Raw genomic sequence first — 23,364 nt, forward strand, 5'->3', positions numbered from 1 at the left:
TTTGAGATTCATTAGTGGGCAGTTATCAACCACATCTCATTTTATCCTAAACGGCCTAGCTTTTGAACAAATACCCTGCCCCTCCAAAATAAAAGAATGAGAAAACAGATATATTAATTTTAATTCATTTGAAAACCATAACGTGCATAAAAGGGACTGGTTTTTGCTAGTCATAAATAACAGTCCATGATGCTAACTCCTTGCTACCTCTTCCAAATATATCAGGTTAAAAATAATTCCTTTCTCTTCTGAATCACAACATTCATGTTACAAATGAGGCATCGTGAAAAGAGGCATTCCTTTGGTAGCGATGAAAGTTGTTAGAGCCCTGACTGTATAGTATATGATGTGCACTGGTAGAGCTAACAAAGCAGAATAGTTCACCAATTAAGAAAGGACAGATCTAATCTGAAAGTGGCTAGTTGCTTTGACTCTATTAGCAGGACTATTTGCATCCCCATGTTTTCCTAACACTGCTAAAGGTCTATGTGAACAAGGCTGATGAAGTCTGAAATTCCTGAATTTCTTCCTGTGAATGGAGGGGCATATAGAGACATCAAATAAATTGTATGACAATATTTGCTTCAATCTGACTGCTAACAATTGAACAAGCAAATGAAGTTTTTATAAGGTCTTTACATGTCTCCCAACATCCCTCACATCTGATCCCACCCATTAGAGTTCGTTGTCTTTTCTCAAGGTTGAAGTTACTCATTTTTCTTTTTTGGACTGGTTTGTACCTACAAAACATATCACTGCAATTGGCATATGCAACCCCATGAATGCAGACATTGTTGCAGTCATATAGACATACTTATGCAGAGACAGTTAGGGCCTATGGGCTTAGGAAAAGAAGCTATATCAATTTAAGTCATATTTATAATGACAAAATTGCATTCAGTCTAAGGGTTGTACTAATGATTGTGCTGAGTTAGCCCTTTCTGTTAGGACCAGAAGGGGGGTAGGGGAAGAAACACCTTTTACCAAAATAGTTAAAATGCTATAAAAAAAAGTCTGTGTATGCAGCCCAGGTCTTATAAGGAAGTGTTCTTAAACATTTATTTCTTGAAACACAAGGTTTCAATCAACAGCCACCGGAGACTCTGGGGTCATGATCTTCCCTGTACGCAACCCCCTCAATGTTCTGCATAAAGGTCAGCGAGGTTCACTCTCTGAATGAAGTTGCCTTCCAAACACTTTGACTACGGAATAAACAGTTTCTAATCCAGCTTGCAAAACTCTTAGCATTGTTTTCTAAGAAAAAGACAAACTCTTACTAAGAGATTTCATATTCATACTCTCTGTAGACTCTTTACAAATTAAAGACCTGTAAAATCTTGAACCTTTAAGTCTGTCAGCAACAAGTAAGTTGAGAAGAACACCACATGTTAATTTAAGAAGCCCATTGAGTGCCTACATTGTATTCTTCAGCTATCCGACTGGCTTAAAGTGCTTCTTACACCTTGATATGCTAGTATATTCATACTGTGTTAGCATATACACATAATGAACACTCATGCTTGGCATCAGCCGGACTTGTGTCAAAAGTAAAATACTGTGAGGTTACAGGGAATCTGGAACATGTTCTGATGCAAGACAGAGGTTTAAAGAAGAAGTAAGAAAAATAATGCTTTTCAGCACCTAAAGCAATGAGGAAAAACACAAAACAACACCTTTAGGATGTATCTGCAAATCCCGATTTGAATACTTTAAGGATTGTTAGGGTCAAGGAATGTTAGTAAGTGCCACCAAAAGTTAGAACTAAAATGGAAGAGTTATATTCTGCAGAACTTCAGATGGTATTTTAAAAGAAGTTACATTTTATTTTGCATTTGGTAAACATTCCTGTTTCTGGCATCGCTCCTGTTTCATTGGGCTGTCTGGTGCCCGAACCCTACAGAGCTGCCACACTGCAAATAACACGATACATATTTCTTTCGTATCCGCCGGTGATAAGTTACATTACTGAAACTCATCCAGGAAATATACCTGTTAATTTTGCTTTAGATGGATTCTATTAAAATGTGAAAATCTTGGCAAGAACAGGGCTAAGACTTGCCCACTGTCTGGGTCCCTTTCCCACCCAGCCAACAGGGCAGACTTTTTAGTTCATTATCACCTCATCAGTGCTCCTGTCAGCTGCCAGCAGTGAGAAAGAACTAAGCCACTCACTAATTCCTGGCCTTCCTGCCTCCACTGAAGCAGCAGTAAATCCAGAACAGATGGATGCTCTTTAACCCTCTCAATCCAGACACCTACTTTAATCAGTCTAATCAACCCACTCAACTCAGAACAAGGAATGACTGACAGATGCAGAATGACGGAGGGATCGAACTGTTGCAGCTCAGATCCTTAACAGAAAACACCACTCCACCTCCAATACTCTGCTGATAAGGGAGGCAGCTGGCCAAAGGCAGCAGGCCTATCGGGTCAAGAGTAGGACAGACCTTTTAGTGAAGAGGAGAAAGCCGTAGAGGAAGGGATTATGAAGCAGGAGAAGATTATTAAACATTAAGATCACATCACAAGGATCTCATCACATTGCACAAGCTATGAATGAAGACCAGAAGGCGTTTACTCCATGCAAAGGCAGCTTTTGGTTTTGCAACTGAAGTTGCAGTTCAAGCCAATCTAACAGCTTGCTGTCACAGTCTTCTCTTTCCCAGGACACAAGACATGAAGTTTCAAACCTTGCCTTGTGCTGTCTGAGGCTCATCTAACCATAGATTGCCATTTCAGTGCACTAAGCCAGCAGAAAACTAACTTCAGAAAAATGTGAACATATTTTTGCTAGGTTAGTGTGCTGAATTAGTGCAGTGGAGTTTCGTGAGTGCCAGATACAGTGTAAAGGAGGAATTGGGAGGGGGAAACAGGACCAGATGCGTCAGTACCTCAGGCTGCTGTGCAGTCGGAACACAATGCCTCATGTTCCCGAGAACGTATTTTCAGTCTTTGCCTGTACACCGCAGAGCACAGCTTCATTCATGCAATACGGCAGAACCAGAAATTGCATGTGAAGTTTAAAGTGCTTCTTAAAAGGGATTTCACTGAATGATAACGTCAAGAGGAACTCTTCTGTTTATTTTCATATTCACATATTTCAACAAGGCCTAAACAACTGTGTGAAGAACATGGCTAATTATAATATTCAGAGAGAAAGATTTTTTTTTTTTTTTAAGATTCTCTGAATGATGTTGCTTTCCTTGACCTGCTGCAGAAGAAACGAATAAAGAAACAGTATTATAGTGCTCTGGCACCTCAAATAGTTTTACATACTTAAAGGCTTAAAGAAAACCTTCACTGAGTTATGAGAAAAATAAATGAGAAAAAGTAGTTGTATATTCATTTTAGAGCTCGGAAACTTTATAAAGTGACTTGGCTAAGGTCAAATTGCACACCTAGAAAAATGTATGAATGCCATTTAGAATGACTACATTTCAGTCTTGCCATTCTGAAGCATCTTATTTGTAAAAAAGAAAAGACAAACAGGAACAAATTCAAAGAGTAGTAACAAAATGATAGTGTATTTGTACAACCAACATCTCAGCCTGGGAAAAATTCCAAAGTGAGTTTGGCCGTGGACCAGGCCATATCCTTATGGCTCACAGGTGCACAGCACAGAGAAACGCTAGGTTAGCTCTACCTGGTGGCTCTGAATACAGATCAGCACATGGCATGAATTATTACGAGCATCAACAAAGCTTAATCATCCTTTTCTCAATCTGTCTGCTTTTTAACCTCAGAAGTTTTACTTGTGTGATTGCAGCTTCTCTCTTTGGTACCTTTTCTACACGTGTATGAAATCCTGTTGTAAGGAGCTAGATAATGAAGAGAAACTGAAGTCAGTTAGCATCTTGCCCTGTATCATGTAAACAATACCTCCTGTTTACCTAAGGGCCTAACTGAAACCAGTTTTCTGAACCTAGGAGAGGCTGATGAGCACGATATGGAAAACAGAGCTTTTAAAAAAATTTTTTAATTTCACCACTTCTACAGATATTCTTGATTGAACAGTATAAAGGCCATCCTGCCCCTGCATCTTTGATAAGAAAATTGTGCCCTTCTCTTAGCATTTTAATTTTTCAATTATAAGCCATGCACTCAAATTTTAAGCTAAATCTCTGTAAGTTTTTGCATTTACTTTTAGAATTTGCAACCTTAAAAGTTATAAATGAGGAATATGTATCATAACAGCCCATTTATTCACTAATGCAATGCATTTAGTGCACATCTTCATTCACAAAACTGGCTTTCCACATATCATTTGTTAAAATTCGTAATTTTGCTCCTTAGCTAACACTGACCAAAATTTGCAGGATTAGAAGGTGGTTCTGGAATAGTGGAACAGCCAGCCTTGTGTGAGCAGGAGAAAGACTTGGCATCGGCAATTGGCCAATGAAACCAGAACTCACTCCCAAACACCTTCAAGGACAACTACAAAGCTTAGTACCTATAGAAAAACTCATTCAAAGCTAGCTTTTTCTTAAGTATGACTACAGTAACAGTCAAAAAGACAAAAAACATAGATGAGTTTATTATAACTGTGAAATAGAGTGGGAAAATATTCGTGCATGTGCCTGTTACAATTCTGTGAATTTTCACCAAAAAGACAATCAAGGACAGCAAAATTATCTAGCAAAACCAGAAAAAATGTTAGAATGACATTGAGAATCTACTGTTCTTTGTTAAATAATAATAATGTACTTCAATTACATAAGAACAAAATATATTTTTTTTAAAAAGTAACATAGTTCAGTCATGGAATGAGCTATCAAATACATTGTAGCATTCTCAAAGTAGAAGGTGAAAGTTGAGAGTCAGCTACTGGCAATGTTTTAGGAATAAATTTTTCTTCCACAATATGAAAAAGAAACAACTCCATTAAAAGACCCGTTCAGCCTCAGTGATTATGACTAACCTATGGCATGGAAGTGGCTTGACTGCAAGTGTTTTGCAACTAATCATTCCAAAGCTTTTAGGAAAGTATGTGATCTGAAATGTCATGAGAACAATGACTCCTAATCCCAATGAGCCTGGGAAGTGGTCCTTCTTGGACCTCCTAAATAAGAGGACCTTGTCTGAGAACACGACTTTTTAGAGTGGCCAAAAGAGATGACAGAAGTTCAACTGAAACTATGAGGTCTTGCAGCGTAGAATATGTTTATGATGTCAAATTTGGGGATATTAATACATTCAGCATCACTTCAAGATGACCTCTGTCAATGCTGAGAAGCTGTCTGACCAGACTGCAGTCTTGTCTCTAACCGATGCTGATGGGAACTGTGATGATTCAGTTGTTCTTGGTCCCTGCTCTGGGATTCCATTGCCCAAATAATGGTATCTAATGCCACATTAGCTGTCCTAGGATACAAGAAACAAGAGGCCTGCAATGTGACACAGAATATATGGAAAATCCATGCCTTTCTGAAGAGGCACTTGGAGGTCCAGTGGGATAATCTGAAATGGCAATAGACTCCTAGGTTCAGACAACACAATGCTGTTCTCCTTAGAACCAACAATTAAGCGATCAACAGGTGTGTCAGAGCTAGAAATGAGCTCCTTTCTTATCCAACGTATAGCTTGTATGTAGAATGGTGGAAGTCTTGAAAAATGTTTCTTGGAGTCAAATGTAAATCAGAGATGGTCACTGGTAGGCAGAGAACAAGGTTCTGAAAGCCAGCCAACAAACAAAGAGGACAAAGTGAAGACTTGAGGAACAGAGAAGATGGGAAAGCACCTAGCTGTGTATCTCTTGGTCTCTGTCCTATTCAAAACAATTTTCTATCATGAACAAGAAAACAAATTTTAATATTGCCTTTTAATACGTTAATAACTGTCCTTTATTCATTTGCAATGGAATATAAACTGTATTTATGGAAAAAAAATCTAATTTCCTAGCAAATGAAAACTTATATTGGAGTGCAAGATACAGTTAAATGACTTGAGCGTGGTCAGGAGGTCACTCTGCTACAAGCAACCCAGACAATTTTTCATGCCATTTAAATTTTTCTGTGCTGAGTTTTCCTTATCCCTAAATAAGATACTTATTTTTTCAGAGGAGTATTTTGAGAATTAACACGGCATTTGTAACTGCTTTAACATTCACACATGGAAAGTACTATATAATGTGAAGTATAATGAGAACTGAATGCCACAGCATAAATTGAAATTAAAGAAGGCTTCACAATTAAAAAAAATAATCTATTCCTAGAAGTATTTTAAGGTCATGTGGAGACAAGTTATTGCATCCCATTTTGATCAGCAAGCTCCTCTTGTTCATTAAAGGTGTAGGTGTGTATTTCCAAGTCCCAGCAGACTGCCACCAAGTTCAGCTGGAAGAGCTGAGAAGTTAGGTAATGAAATACTTCCACTAGACTATCCTAACTCTTACCTCAAATCAAAACACACAGTTAAGACAAACTAGAAAAATGTGCAAACGCAGTGCATGAATTGCAAAGAGGAACGTGACTTTTTTTGGTATGTGGGTTCCTTCAGTTATTATTTTTAAAAGACTTTTTCTAGGACTTTTAGGATTTCCTTGGGGATAGAACAACTGAAAAAAGTAGATTTTGTCCTTCACAATGCATGTTCCAGACCAGCCATATCAGTATATAGAATGGCGATGAAAGTTGAACTGAAAATCTGTGACTGTTGGTCATGAGGAGTCAAATTTTCCGTCTTTTCCAAGCAGGCATTTCCTGATGATGGTCTGCTGATTTATGTACAACCGCTTCAGAAATGACTTGGCAGTGGGAACAGGGGGTAGAGTAACTCAAAAAGAAGAGTTGAGGGTTTTATTCCATGCCTCATACTATAACCTTACAGTTCTTAAACAAGCATTCCTACCTTGCAAATACATTAAATTATCATTACATCACTCATCTGCTAAGAAACTTATAAAGCTTATCAGAATCTGGAGAAAATTAACTATACTCATTTATAAAATAAAAATGAGCCATACTCTAGGCAGGTCAAACAAAAGACAAGCAATGCATGCACATTGCACACACATGAGTTTCTGCACCAGGAAGAAGTGTAACAGCAATTGGGCTAAGGTAGGTATAGGCTAAAAAGCGTGTACTTCATTATTAGGACTCACTGGTGTGAATAAAGTGTAACTTAACGACACTATTTATATGTTTATTCCACATCGCTATTTTACCAGTTAGTAAAACAGAAAATCAAACCAGAACAGAGATCTATTAAAAGATAATGCATCTCCCATGTATGGGAATAAAGCTTTTATGTTATTCGCATCACTGAGATGAAAACAGATAGTTGCCCAGTGTAATTTCTGTCCCTCTAAAGCTATTTTCGTTAAAGGTCTACAAGTTCTGTTTCAGAAACAGGTAACAAAAGAAGAATTTCTTACGCTTAGTTGTATGTAAGTTGCATTGGGAGCATGTTTGTCCATAAAATGGAACAAGAAATTCAATATTTGTATAAATAATGTACTTGAGACAATGGAGATGTATCCATACACGTGTCAAAGTCTCCCCAAAATGAGGGCACAAAATGTATAAAGAAAGGTGTTGTCAGTTACGGTGTCTCTAGGCATCCCTGACTGTACTTTTCGACTTCCCACACAGAGGAAGCGCTACACCCATGCTCCATGCTGTAAAGGAGGCAAAAGCTACAGCAGTTGAGACCACTGGAGTGAAGCCTTGGTGAGAGGTTGCTTGAAGGGGCTGTGCATGACTACAGTGCATGACTCTAGCCCACAGGCTTCTTCTGTTTGGGCTAAATGCAATGTTGGCACCCTCTGCAGCTCAGCACCAAACACCTTTTCCATTCTCCAACAGTTTACTTGCATTTCTGCGTAAGTGCTGGTTTCTTTTGGCTCCAAAGACAGCTTCACCTGCAGGGTTTCATTTTTCTGTTCGACACCTTGCTGTTGATTTTCCCTTACTGCACAAAAGAACTTGCTCCAGTGCCTCTTTCACAACTGCTTCTTTGTAGCAAACGAAAGCCTTAATGATTGTATTTTGATGGTAGAGTTGATTAATTTTGACTTTGTTTAATTTGCGACCTTTGCTGAGATCTTTAGGGCTGGGAATTAAAGAGCACACTGTACCACTGTACTTTGGACATTGTGGGTTTGCCAAATTGTTTCATGCCTCATTTGTTACAAAAGCTATGAAATTGTAGTCCAAAGCCAGCTTCATATTTTTCAAGGCAAGGCAAAAATTTATTTGTTTTTGTTTTAAATTAACATCTCCTGGCTAAATTAATCTAATTTTTCAAACTCCAAATCAAAGCCCTCACTAACAATGGGAATCTAGCAAGCAAGACAAATCCGAAGATCAGCTTAGCAAAAGAGAACAGATTGATTCTCTCCAATTAGAGCACTAAAGTGGTAAGATAAGCATACTCAATTTTCTGTATAGACATATAATAAAGAAAAAATGAGGATGTAGAAAGGATCTGTATGAGAACATGCTAGAAGAGAGAAATAAATTAAGAAGTATGTATCTTATATGCACAACATTTCCTATTAAACATTTGTGTCTCAAACATTAAGATATTTAAAAACCTGCAAACTTAGTATCTTCAGATTTTAATTCCTGACATCACTGAAGTTCTGTGGCCATGGCTGAACGAGTCACTTCATGGTTTTGTTTTCAGTTTACTCCTTTGAGGAACAACGATAGTATTTCTCCATTTTTATAAAAAGGAAGACTGACATGTAAGATCTGTCAATGAAAAGAACTAAACTGCAAAGTACTATTATTAATAGCTGCATTATTAATATTTTTGAAGAAAATGTGGCTAGCTGAGGTCATTAAGGCTTTCTGCAAATATCAGAAGATATCCTTTGCATTCTTTATAACCTAACCAGACCTAACCCTTTCAGATTTCCTGCCTCCTCAGGGCTTGAAAGGCAGAAAAAATTTTGCAGCTACCTTGAACCAACAAATTGAATGATGTTTACTTCTTTCAATTAAAAAAAAGTTTCCTTTGCATGAAGAATACTCAAAATGGATTACCTACAAGAGCAAAATTTCTCTTTAGAAATTGAATCTGCAAGCCAAAGCCAGTATTAACAGAGAGAACTGAGCCCACATAATATGTAGAACAAGCTCATGAATATAATATGTATATTTTTACATGACAGACATTCATTAAGGGAAGTATATGATGTGTGCTGAAAAATCACAAAAACTGCAAGATAACACCCTCTCTATCCTAAATTTCATCTAAACTACCCCCAAAGCACGTTCAGCTATATTTAAGCTATTTGTGATACGTTGGTGTAATTTGTCTGTAAAAACCTCCAGCGAACAGTATCCTACAGCCTCCCTAGATGCCCTCTTCACTTTATCGAGATCATCGTGAATTCTCATCTTGTTCTCCAAAATGCCTGAACATCCACTGTGGCTTTTTGGCAATACGTACCCTTTGGCTTGTCAGCCACTTCATTAATGGACATTTTGAACAGTAACAGACTTGGGAGAGACCTCTAAGGAAACCATGTAATACAGGTTTCCATTTTGACAATGAACTATTAATTATTTTCCAGCTACCTGCTTGTTCACTTTATAGTAGTTTAATCAGGAATATAATCCCTGCTTTGCTGATGAGACAGTTCTTTGAGACGATGACAGAAATCCTCCTGAGATCGAAACATTTCACATCTACTGTATTACCAAAACTACGACTTGGCATATGGGGACACCTGGTTGGTTTGTCATGATTTAGCCTCAACAAATTTAGGTTATCTGTTACTTAACACTTTACTATTTTCTAAGCATTTACAAACAATATTTTTTATCATTTACTCCAATAACTTTCTAAGAACTGAAGGTAGGCTGATGAAATCCTTGGCTTCTCAAAGCTACTTGCAGTAGTCATCTTTTCACAACAGTATCGGTGGCCTTAAATCTTTATTCATGAAATTAAACTAAACGATCAAACTAGTTGACTCTTAGATTGTGTAGCAAATACCAGTTACATCATTTAGTTTAACCTCATACGCAAAGCTTGATTCCTAGATTACATAGTGGAAATAAACTAGTGTGATCCTTGAGTTTTGAATGTTTTCTTGACATCAATTTTAAAGCTGTAAAATGCTAGCAGCCTGAAAAAGAACTATAGGTTTCCAGAAAGCTATAGCCATACCTATTCTAGTGCTTGAGGAAGGGCTATAAAAGGGGCTTTAGGGAACACCAAATATGACATTGTGTCAAATCATTTTTCACTCTTCCCTATAATCCTATACATAGTAGCTCCTAATACCAGGAAAGATAGTTCTCTTTACCCTGTAATCTGCAGAAACCGTAACACTAGATATTGGACTGGGGAGAAGTGACTCAGTAGCAATGACAGGATTATTCCTTAAAGACAGACACTTTTAGGGTGCTTAGTGTCATCTTTTAGGATTTCTAAATTAACAGTTCTGGTCAATTTTCATGTTTTTAATTCCTGTTACATGTAGTCACTTGCGCTGCACATAAGATACCACCAGACGAACCAACAACTCCCAAATCCTCTCACTATGGAGTTTTCTTAGAAATTCCATAGACTTGCAGATGGTGTTTTTTATTTTGCTTAAAAGAGCTCAAAAGTATTGTTTGGGAAGGGAGGAAAACCAAAAGATATACTGAATATTCCCATACAGTATAAAGACAAAGACTGTAGGGACCGCCAACGACTTGACTCATTTCTCCAATTTTTCTTACACAACTCCCACTTGTTGTCCTCCAGGATTGTAGGAAAGCAATTACTTGCTTTAGAAGTTATTTCTGTAATTAAAGCGAATTGACCTGACTTTCAGTAAAGGAATTTCTGTTCAAGTCCAGAAAACACTCTGAAGTTAGACTTTGCCTTACCTACACCCTGCAAAGCTGCACTGTTATTTTAAAAACAATAAAAGAATGACTCGCATACGCACAGTGGCCATATGAGCACATCTAACCTTTGAGATTTCCCTCCTTGTATTTTGAACTATGTTGACGATGTCCGGATGGGATTTACAATGGCTCAAAGCTACTATTGTTCACACTACATTAAATCTACAATATATGCAATGAGATACCATAATATTTTCACTTGGAACTTCTATTAACCCACAACTTGACTGTGTTTAATGAAATATGTAGTGCTCACAGAGTTGATTTATATGCATCACTATTTACAGTGCACGTTTATAAAAGACGAAAAAGCACCCTAAGGAACTCACGGTTCTTTTGACTTTAACAGAAAGTAAAAAGTGCCTGATTTGGTTTAGCTCAGTAACACCCCTGGAAGCCCCAGAATCTTATAGCTGGATTAGGGATGGCGACAGGAATCACTGATGCAGCTGAAACAGCTAGCCTAGGCAATGTACTGTTGCCACCAATCCTGAGCCAAAACACTGCTGCATGTTTTGAAACAAAAATCACAGTCATATTTATGTTTGTTGTGTATGTAAGTATATAGAAGCAGTAAAAAAGGCATGCTGAAGACCTGGAAATCTATTTTTGTCAGTGTTGTTCTCGAAATAAGTGGAGTGGAGGATTCATACACCCAAGGGAAAATTACACAGATTCTCTTGAACACATAAACCTTTACTTCTGACAGAACTTCTGAATGTATTTAATGACACAAAGCGTATGTTAGAATATAGTAGAAAAGCAGTGTTTTGTACTGGAAAAGGCATACAGAATTAGCTAGCAGAAGGGAGTATATTGGTGCCCTTAGAGCTATCTTACAAGCAATCTGTTTTATACGTTAGTCAAAATAAAACCATCACTCTCTCCATTCCTCTACCAGTTTAACATTGGGTTAGCTGAGTAGCTCTTTCTAGAAAAAAGCATAATTCTTGTTATTCTTTTAGATAAGATGATCTGCATGCAGGTTATGGTAAAAACAAACTTTTCCCAAAGCAATGCCCTTTGGGCAGTAAAGAACGGGGGGCACTAATGACTTCCAAGAAATTATCTTGTGCTGCACCTGCTCTCTAAGTGTGTTTGCAATAATGAACTAGCAAACCGAGAAGAGACAAGAAGGGTATTCATCACTAGTGCTAGGATTGTCTAAGCCTAAAAAAACAAACCAAAACCAAAAACATTTTAGTACTCTGTGTGTAGGCCAAGATCTCTATTGATGAGATCTTCCATGGCAATTTCTGTAAGAATGCTGTAATCTATTAATAGAAAAGAAAAACATAACAAAACCTGCGCATTCTTAACACTGAGGCTATATGTTATGTTTTTCACATTCTCACTTGAAAAAGGTCTAATTTCCTTTCACCAGCTAGAAAACTATGTTCCAAGAACTACCGAAGAGATCACTTACACTAAACCCACTCCCCGGAAAACATATCCAGAAGGAAAAAAATATCTCCCATGGAAAGGCACGGAAACAGGAGCACAGTGTAGCTAAATTCTCAGGAAGTTAATGACTGGACCTCCTTTTCCCAACTCCTCCCTACAACATTAATAGTCTTAGCAATTACTGAGTGGAACAAACCCCTTTAACACCACCTGGTGTACTTTTCAGCAGTTGGTCTTGCTTCCAGGCCCGTCATGGCTCATTAAGATAGTACAGTACTTTCTCTCTACAAGACTGTTCTCGGGGACCATAGAATTCAAGATAAAATGAGATATGGAGGTTTTATCACAAGACAGAAAGGGACTGTGACATATCGTGCCAAGATTTTAGTATCTGAAAAAGCCACAGAAGAAAAAGCTTTTCAAGGAAGATGAAGAGTAAAAACAAACCAGTTACAAAAGATAAACATAACTTCCCAATACTTCAAGAAACAGCGTAAACCATAACACAACAAATTCTGTGTGTGCTCATATGGGGCACCTTATTTACATAAGCTTCGCTAAAGGTCCCACTTCTTTGCTTTGCAGTTTATTCTTTCTGTGAAACTTTGAGATTCGAGTTTAATAGCTCTCTCACCTACGTGAATCATTTGACTGACCAGTTTTGTACTGCTGCCCATAAACAGGTTAAGTTTTTCTGCTCATTTCCATGATTCAGGACATCTAGTATCAGTTGCACTGAAAACGAAGCGGCAGGCTGTCGCTAACGCTGCCACGACACCGAGCGTCTCAGAGTGCCCGAAGGCTCATTGACAACACAGGAGGACAGAAAGGATAACAGGCTTCATTCCTTAATCGGAAAGAGAAAAGAAGCGCAAAAGAGATCATGTTTTCTCTCAAGCTTTCACCTGAATTAAAAAATAATAGCAGAAGCCACCAAATTTGAAGGTAACCAAGATCTACAATTACATTTATGAAAAGCCTAATGTTTCATTACGGTGAGGAGAACTGCGGAGTTAAAAAAAAAAATTTTGGCCTTTCAATAAACTTTAGCCTTAAAAGACACACAATATATCTACACACTGTATTTCAGCTTTCCTATCATATTCTGTGTGATTCACTTGGAGATTAGCAGCTGTTCCAAGGTCAGTTTATTTCCAATTATTCAAATGTAATGTCTGTATTGTCCAGTAATTAGAAATGGATAATTTTTCACATTTCAGACTACTGCAACTGAACTTTTTACAACTTAAATGTCAAAATCTAACTGGGTGACCACATATAATTAAAATAAACATATATGATTATGTATTTTATGCTTGAAAATTAAAAAGAACAAAACAATGGTAATAGGATATTGTTGCGTTCATTTTCACTGCGTGCCCCGAAAAAGACATTTTAAAGAAAAAAAAATCTAAGCTTATAGAAGAAAAAAAGGGACTGATGCAGATGCACTTGTTCAGGTTTGCCCCAGACAGTAAATACTACGGACATGAGTGCCCCCTGTGGGATTTTGGCTTATTTAATTTCATACACAGTAATTATAGGAGGTAGTTTGGTACCATTGCTGCAATCACACGATGGCCTGATATACCAAGTGGCCCATAGACCTTATAGTCCAGTGCAGTATGATGAAGAGTTTGTGTTGGGCCTAGAAAGCCATACCTTGCAGATGCAAGGTTAACATATTACTGCTTTGTAGCGCTGACAACAAATGCAAAGTGACTTCAAACTACATAGACAATTGTTTATACATGAAAAATACACGTGTACTTCTGCAAGTAGGAATCACTTCTTCTCTGGAGAACTGTCGTTAAACCATAGGCATAAACAATAATTTATCTAATCACCAAAAAAACCCCCAAACTCTTTAATTTCCAAGAAGACAATTTCTGACGTGCTGACAAGTTATGATTGGATGGACATTGACACTTCCCTCCCCCCCCCCGGCTTTTGTTCACCATGGGTGGACATAACCTGAAATATTTTTGTTTGGTTAAACTGTTTGCTGTGTTTGAAATTACTTCACACCTCATTTTGGATCAACTGAAATTACTCTTCTGGCAAATAAACTATGTGCCGATTAATCATCCCTAATCCAGCTATAAGATTCCGGGGCTTCCAGGGGTGTTACTGAGCCAATACCTCCAGACAATACTGCTTTATTGCTGAGAGGATGAACTTTTCAGAAGATAAACAACCTTAGCTTCCATTGACTTCGTTTTCAGTTGTGAGCGTTTGTGTGCATGTGTTTGTATTTTTCTTATCTGAGAGCCAGAAAATGAACACTTGGACTTATCAACCATCTACCAAATATTTTTAAGTGACTTGCATATCATGCAGGGAAACTGTAGCAGAGATAAGGATGAACAGTCTTCCTGCATAGCACTGCCTAGGTTGGCATCTTATTTTTAATAGTAGCCCTCATGTAGCTCTCAGCAGGCCTTCCAGCTCCGAGATGAAACAAGGAAGCAATACAATAAACAGCTTCATTAAGCTACACAGGCCTGGTTCACCTCTGATCACCGCTTACACTCTGTATCAAACGAAACACTATCTGTGGGATGTATTCATGCAATTAGAGACTGGTGTGATAAATATTGAAAAGACCACTCATGTAAAGTCATATAAGAAATCAAAAGACATTTTTTGACAGCTTGATTTTGAAACATAAATTATGTTCTATTATAACAATTCATTTGTCTGTAATATCCTTGATTATTTTTAAAGAAAAAAGAGGATAGCAAATTATTCTTGGACAAGTAATAATCTTTCTGTTATGTGCCAGCAGGATGAAGGATCCAACTCTGAAGCGCCAGCTACATTATGTAAGTCTGCATCCCTTGAATTATAGGGCTAGCAGCAATTGCAATTAGCAAGAGAAGGCATAATTCAGGAAAGGGCTGTTGGACACTTTTCCAGGTCTGAAAGAACAGATTGAGAAATGCTCCAACTGGGACTTTTCAACCCCAAAGCAGATGACTAGGAAGAATCTTCTGGTCCTTCTGACCATAACAAAAGGCCTGCCTAGTCCAAAAAAAAAAAAAAAAAAAAAAAGTCTTCTCTACATACAGACACAGCGTCTGTTCCCCTTCCCTGTAAGTGCAGTGTCCGCTGCTACAGTTTTGGCAATTGCATGAGCTCGGCCCCAGATTAGACTGTTTGTGCTCGGTTATTTTCACACACTGCCAAAATTTGCTGACAACACCAGGAGAAAAAAAGGGAAAGGAAAACTGGTGATTTTCAACAGTTTATAACTCAGCTCAGCCTAAGCAGGTTTTTATGGGACAAAGAACAGAGATTTCTCTGTAGACAGCACTTTATTCCTGCCTAATTTAAAAGATTTGCTGTGAATGATGGAAACATTAGAACTTCTTAAAGAAAACATAACAAAACAAAAATCCTACCAGTTCACTAGTATTTTTTTACAGTAGATCATGTTTGGTGATATAAATAGAGAGACCATTATCTACCTCTCTCATAATTATTTACAACAAAGTTTTTTTTTAAAGAAAATGAAAATATTAGACTTAAAGGAAGAGGGCTTCAAAATACATAGTATTTCTTTAAGGAGTGAAATTTCTTCCTTGGAATAATTCACACTTGTGCTATTCCAGTGCCACAGTATTCCCTAAGGAGTGTGAAATGATCTTCTCAGGGTTACCGAGTCAGTAGTAAACACAAGTTCTACTCTAAGAAACAGTATTTTAAATATATATTTTCATTAACATAATCTCTAACAACTTCCTATTAAAACCCAGAGGTAACTTTCTGGAGTCCTCTTGTTGCTTTAACACTTTCTTTCAGTCCATACCTAGATCTCCTAAAGCAGCATTTCCTAAGCTATTTTTCTTGTATGCTCCCCTGCCCCATTAGCTGACTGCAGGACCCAGGCTGTTAAACTTACAACTCTATCAAATCTTAAATATAATCAGTGCTGCTTTTGAGCACCTCAAACTTTTCCCAGTGAAGTATGCCCTAAAACTTGGCAAACAATATTGCTTTACTGTGTCTTTGAACAGTATCTGTACAACAGCGATTGTTTTGCGTTAAGGATACCAAAACCAGCTAACTGTTCCACAAAACTGACCACTCATTCAATTACTATTATTTTTTGAGTTGAAATAGTAGGAGACATTTTAACAACATTAGCAACTTTTTGCAAAACTAGAAAAAAGATGAGAAGAGTGCTTTTCGTAATAGGCATAGGCTGGGAGAGTAGGGCAACAAAGTATATACTGGAGTTTCTGTATATAAATATAAGACATTTAATTGACTGGGAGTCCTCAGTAGAGACTTGTTTGCAACAGAGACTCATGGTGAGGGTGAGCTTTTAAGTTTGGAGCAGCTTTGGCAGCTCTACAGAACTTTAAGACAGACCAGCTATGACTAAAACATGCTCAGCTAGTTAACTATACAAACTAATGTTTTTTCCATCTTTTTCTCCATGTGCTGACAGCATCACCATTCTCTCCAGTGTTCTTCTTCCTTCTGAGGTGCAATGGATCTACCAGTTTATGCAGTTCCTGATACTACATTTCAGTACAACAACTTTCCAACAATAACTTACTCAGCTAAGAGAGGTCATCACTTAAAAGAAGGGTGTAGTTATATTAAAGGGTCTAGAGCTACACAATTCCAAATACATTTCAGGATATACTGTACACTACGTGTATATTTTAATGAGAAGGTTTGGCAGAGCAGTTTGGCAGAAGAAAGTACTGCCAAGTGATTGGATACGGGATATATCTCCAGTTGCTTTGGATTCCCACATCACCTTAAGAGCTATTCTTCCCATCCCCCAATACACCAACTCTCAAGGCAGTCAAATTTATAGCTCAATAAAATTTTTTATTAAAAATAAAAAGTGCGGCTTAAGTACTGCAGTCTTCCAACGTCCTTATGCCAGGTCTAGATCAGACTGTTGTAGCTGAATATGAAGCTGGGGAGGCCTGGCCCACTTTATACAGCACTCCTAAGTTAGAGTTTCAAGATCTAAGCCACCTCTCTTTCCATTTTGTAACAGCTGTTTTTCTATCCTTTCATTAAAAAAAAAAAGAAAAGGAAAGAGGCTAGCGTAGAAAAGTTAAATAAATAAATAATGGCTCACAAAACCACAGTGGAGGAACCACTGCTGGTCCTGCCAATAAAAATGTTCCTTCTCTTCAGAGCTGGCTAAACAACTGAAAGTGTTTCTAATGAACTGCTGGCAGCACTATCCATCATTGCACTAAATGGATTCATGTCTCCCTAAACTAAGGATAATTATTTATCTATAATGCACGGTCAGAAATTAGGAAGTATTTAAGCCTTAAAAGTCTAATTCCTCACTTCTCCCCACCTCCTCAAAGCTTGGTTTTATTCAGGCCTCCTTATGTAAAGATGACAAGAGAAGTCTGACTGATAGAGAATTTCAAACTCCGTTCCAGTGCTAATGAATCATCCGCATGAGTTTGAAAAATACTTTAGCAGACCAGACATCTGCAGTCTGATTTTAGCTTTACAACTACCTGATACTATGTTTATCTCTTCCCTCTTCCCTTTTTGTCCTTTTTGCTACACTGACTTGTGTCGTACCTTAAAGCAGATTATAGGCTACCCAAAGCAAGATGGCACATTCATAAGACACACAAAAAAATTGAGTCCCAGTAATTGTTTAAGATCTTTGAAGATGCTATTGTGCAAATAATAGTAGTCTACTGCAAATGATCAGAAGGAAGAAACGTTTTTGAGCTCTAAAGAAAGCGTGCAAGTAACGTCGGTAATCCCTGGTCAGAAGTCACTTCTGAAGGCTCGACTGATTACATAGATGGCTGCTATCTAGAGACATATTCATACGGCAGTTGTCTTTAGAACACCAGGGATCAGAGGAGAATTCAGAGATATCAATAAAACATGCCTACAAATGATGGAAAGAAACACTTACTTCATCTCCAGGACTTCCTCCAAATGTTTCCTTCTTTCAGCTCGTAGGTTGGTCAAATGGGTTTCCTTCTCAGCCAAAGACTGTTGTGTAGAGGACAATTTTGCTTTCATTGACTCCAGCTCCTGCTTAACCTTCTCCATGGCCATCATCAGCTCTTCTACCTAAAACATTTTGGGGATGACAGGAGGAGAGAAAAATAGTGTAATGTCATCAACTGGAATTTACTAAATGTCCTAACTAAATTGGAGCACAAAGGTTACCAGTGCATGTACACTGCATAACAATTCTGTAGACCAGAAGCATCATCCTGTGTTGCGGACAGGATGTCTACACTCGATTGAAACATTACAGTCTGTGAATTAACACAGTCTGGTCACTGGAACGTTACCGTTACAATACCAAACTACAAGTCTTCAACTCTCCAGTTTTCGATTTTAGAAAATGTACCACAAGGATAAAAGGATGGCCTATATATATTAAAATTAGCCCACAAAAGTGCTAGGTATTAAATGAAATACATTGATAATATACCAAAAGCATAAAAAACTTTCTCTGTAAATGATGCTGAAAGAAAAACTACATATCTACTTTAAGAACGAAGGTAATGTTTCCAAAACAGGGAGAGGACTGGGTTCTCATGAAGATGTAAGTAAGGCTACTTCCCTCAAAATATGTGTTGAACAATGCTTACAGGCACATTTTGTGATTTAGCAACATAAAAGACATTCAAAGAGTTGCCGATGGCAGACAGGTACAGCAGAACAATGCTCGTATCTTTGGCAAATGGGAAAGGTTCAGCATTAACATGATTGTAAATTCTAGCATAGATATTACACAAATTAACATAGTCATATTTTATTTTGCATTTGGAGCAGGTTTTGTCTCAGCTAGAATTTATCACTAATTAACATGCAAAAACACAATAAATGCTCAAGTATAGCTACATGTAACATACAAAAACCTCTAGATATTATTTTAATAATTTTATAATAATGCTCAATGATGTTACTTTCACTGACTTCTTCCGTATAGATTTTCTCTTTCCATCACAACCAAGTGTTCATAAACAATTTTATAATGTGCTTCAAATGGGAGAAACTCAGATGCTGCTGTTGCACATAATCAAACACTTGTATAACTTCAGTATGACAATACAGCACTGCATTGCATTTGTATCCCTGCATAACAATCAACTTGTGCTCCATCCCGGAAGTGAATTACTGAAATTATATTAAGCTCAATTTCTACTTACATTTTTACACAGGGAGTTGGGCACATTACTCGCTACACAGGTGCTGGAGGATGGAAGGTATGGAACATACCACCACCCCTTGCTTTAATAAATCCTGTACTCCTAAAGGCAGAGCTAATGACTCAGGACAAACACGGATAACAAGATTGGTTTTCATCCTCAATCAGTGACAGAGCAAGAAACATTGCAAGTCAGAATTAGCAGATTTATAAAAATCTAGCACAGACATCGTGCAGTGCTTACTGCAGAAAGCCTATCTACTTCCACTCAAATACAGCTGACAGCAAGCACTCTTCTTATGCCCAGCAAATTAAGAAAAATTTAAAATATGCAATTATCAAAAACTATTCAAAATGTACAGCCAATAATTCATCCAGTAATCAACAGACCAAAGGAGAATTTCAGTGACACATAGTCCAAACTGGCTAGCATGCATATCATAACCAAACTTTTCCTGTTTTATTAGTGTTTAGTGTGCAAAACAAGATCAGAAACTCTGTCAATTTTTAAAACAAAGAGAAAGCTCCATAAAATGAAATAGACAAATATATCAGAAAAGAATGCAAAGAAAACCTACAGAAATGATGAATAGCAAAACTACTACTAGGATGGAAACTGACGCCTACAAAGAGAAAAATAGCAACACGCTGGGGAAGTGAAGGTGTACTAGTGTATCAGCTTCTAGTGTATCAGCTTCTACTTCCTTTGGGTGGATCAGAATTACCTACACAAACATTTTCCTTTAAACTGAGAAGAAAAGAGGCACACCAACTATAAAACCCTCCGCCTATAACAGAAAACAACCTAAAATAAACAAGCCCCCAGCCAACTGTAACAATCAAAACGGCTTGTGTCAATCTGTCAGTTGCCAAGATAAAACAATCTTTGAAGCAACATCTTTTCCATAATCAGGTTTGAAAGATTTCTGACATCCTTCATTCCATTCCCAGTCATCAAGATTTGCGATGCTAACACTGAACGGCTGGTTTGCTTGATGCAGATCTGTAGCAAAACAACTCCGTGCTGTTAAGAAGACACAACGAGGCTAGAGGCCGACATCTAGGCCAAGGCTCCTAGTGCTAGATGGCAAGATCTAACTCTGCAGTAGTGGTTACTGCAGGTACTTAATCTTTTTCTCATTGCACCATTTGGTAATTCTTTTAATTCTAAGGTTATATTCTGTATTTTTGCAGGTTAACAGAAAATTGATCTAATCATGTATTAGGAATGGCTGGAATGCAAGTGGCTTTTAAACTGTGCCAACAACTTAGGTCACGGAACTGCCATTACCTTCCATTCTCTCCAGCAAGTAACATTTGCCATGCAATTTACTAAAGACAAAATTCATCAAGATAGTGATGACTGTATTCACAATAAAGACTTCATTGTTCAGATTCATCAAGTTATAGATATTCCATGGGAGCATTTCAATTAAACTTCTACAAAACAAAACATTTTATTTGGCAGCTTATGAATCTTAGTGCAGGCCTGTCTGTATATGTCCCAGTAAGCAGTCCTGTGAGAAGCGATACAGGAATATTCACTGGAAGCAAACTGCTTGCAAAGCACATCTAATTTAGCCTATACAAAAAAACTTCAAATCTACCCTTGATATTTTTTTTTCCCTGAGAACAGCTAATTATATAATAAAGAAAAAAATATTTGCCAAGAACCAGAGTTCTTGGCACGCTGAGACATTTTCAGAGACATGCTGTTGACATTTTCAATTTAGCTGTAGGTAAGCTTGCGCCCTGTCAGTTATAACTAGAAAGTTTCCACTTCAGAAGGTGTTAAGAGTGCACTCTTGCTCCTCTTTTCTCTCTGCTCAAATGATAGTATATAAAGCAGAGTGTATCTTTGACTATCTATGACTTACCCGTGATTCAATTTTCTGTAGACAGGCCTGAAAGGTCTTCAAGTATTCTGAGCAGCACGGATCTGCAGAGAACTTAAATGAAGACTATTTTTTCATTGTTTTCAGACCCTAAGTGACCTGACCAGGTGACAGCTAATCTTTAAGAACATGAAGCTGAATGAATGTTCCCTTAGAGGAAAGACTTCCTGAGAGACTGAACAAACTATGTGAAAGAGGGCAAACTATGTCAATTAGAACAGTATGGGATTCACAGTAACAGAAAAGGGAAACGTGAACATCGGACAAATTTTTTACATAGTATTACATCTCCTTAGAAAGCATGAAAGCATGGTGGAGAGAAAAGGCAGTACAACAGGAGAAGTTTGTCTACCACGTCAACGGCAGCCTGTAAAGAAATAGAAGAAATGATGTAATACAAAAAAAACAAGCCCTTTTCTGGAGACTATGTACCATCTTAACCTCCCTGCTCCTACAAACTCTAATTTCAGGTTCCTCTGATGAAATTTTCAATCAGCAAACAGGCTGTTGCATAGACATACAGTTACCACATTATCTCCAAGTACGTGGTTTTTCTGGCAAGCTTTTCTGGCCATTGGGTAATGGGAAGCCAGGGACTTCCAAAGAGCTTGGTCAAGTTCCCCAAAAGTCAGTAAAAAGACAGTAAAATTGAGAAAGGGACTGGATATGCAAAATATTAATGAGGCTGGGGATCCTACCAACCTCCATACTAGCTCCTGGAAAGATTACTGATCGTCAGGATAGGCAAGCTCCAATTCCCACCTGTTATGTGAGGAGAACTAATGCACCACTGAAAATTTCTGAGACACAGTAGATGTTTCAGGCGAGGATGAAGGCTACATCAACTGATGTGGTTGGCATTGGTTCCCTCTTAAAATCAGAGCCCAAAGACTCCGATACCTAAGGTCAATCCAGACACACATGCTAACTAAGGCAGCCTCAGGATACCCAAACGCTTCAGTGTGTTTAAACTGCAGTGTAGTGGCAGCTACCTTTTTCTTCGCATTGTGAACTTTGTCCTCAGTGATGAAGGATCACCTGAAGGGAACTTTTCTACTGCACAGAAAGTTGAAAAAGGCCTCCATAGCCCCCTCAGGAAGACAGCTCTGGAGTTTAATTTTCTGCTTACACCTTGTCAGAGAAGCAGAGCAATTTTGGGCCATCATCCAAGCAACAAATGCATCCTGAATGCCAGTAACATGATGTAATTCACTACAGTGGTACTGTGCAAATATAAAGAGGCAATGGACAAAGTCATCAATATCACAAAGAAAGGAGCAAAATTCTATGCACTTGAAAAACATTTGCAGTGGCAGAGGATCTATTCTGAAATGGTGACGCATGCAATCCACTTTTATATGCTATGTGCATATAAAGAGAGAGGAAAAAGCTAAAGAACGCCCTCCACAGACACTGCAAAGGAAAATTTTCCAGTCTTAAGGGACGGGACATGAATGCGTCCATAGTTCAAATGTATATGACTGGCTTAAATAATATTTATTAAGGATAGCAAATCACTGGTACACTACATAAAAAACGTTTTATGTTAACGTTAGATAAGGCTCTTCCCTGCCTGTATATTAACAATTCTCTCTTTGCAGAAGAGACTGTATTTCTCTCCGTTATTAGTTTCTTCATAGAACCAAGGAATGGTTTGGGTGGGAAGGGACCTTTAAAGGTCATCTAGTCCCCCCCCCCTGCCATGGGCAGGGACATCTTTCACTAGATCAGGTTGTTCAAATCCTTGTCCAACCTGACCTTGAAGACTTCCAATGATGGGGCATCCACAACTTCTCTGGGCAACCTGTCTCAGTGTCTCGCCGCTCTCACCATAAAAAAATCTATTCCTTATATGCAGTCTAAATCTAACCTCTTTCAGTTTAAAAACACTGCCCCTTGTCCTGTCACTGCAGGCCTTGGTAAAAAGTCTCTCTCCATCGTTCTTACAAGCCTCCTTTAGACATTGAAAGGCTGCAATAAGTCTCCCCAGAGCCTTCTCTTCTTCAGGCTGAACAACCCCAACTCTCTCAGCCTTTCTTCA

At 38.0% G+C, this 23,364-nt stretch overlaps 1 protein-coding gene across 2 annotated transcripts in view; it reads right to left on the bottom strand.

Moving 5' to 3' along the window:
• The window catches only part of ERC1 (ELKS/RAB6-interacting/CAST family member 1), a 310,978-nt gene that overhangs the window by 89,360 nt on the left and 198,254 nt on the right, over window positions 1–23,364 (bottom strand). For both annotated transcript variants that reach the window (XM_009332891.1, XM_009332890.1), the window contains one exon: window positions 18,178–18,338. In XM_009332891.1, the coding sequence (XP_009331166.1) occupies window positions 18,178–18,338 (161 nt within the window). The remainder of the gene's footprint in view (window positions 1–18,177; window positions 18,339–23,364) is intronic.

Source organism: Pygoscelis adeliae, unplaced genomic scaffold (assembly GCF_000699105.1).
Source record: "Pygoscelis adeliae isolate BGI_AS28 unplaced genomic scaffold, ASM69910v1 Scaffold38, whole genome shotgun sequence".
Lineage (NCBI taxonomy): Eukaryota > Metazoa > Chordata > Aves > Sphenisciformes > Spheniscidae > Pygoscelis > Pygoscelis adeliae.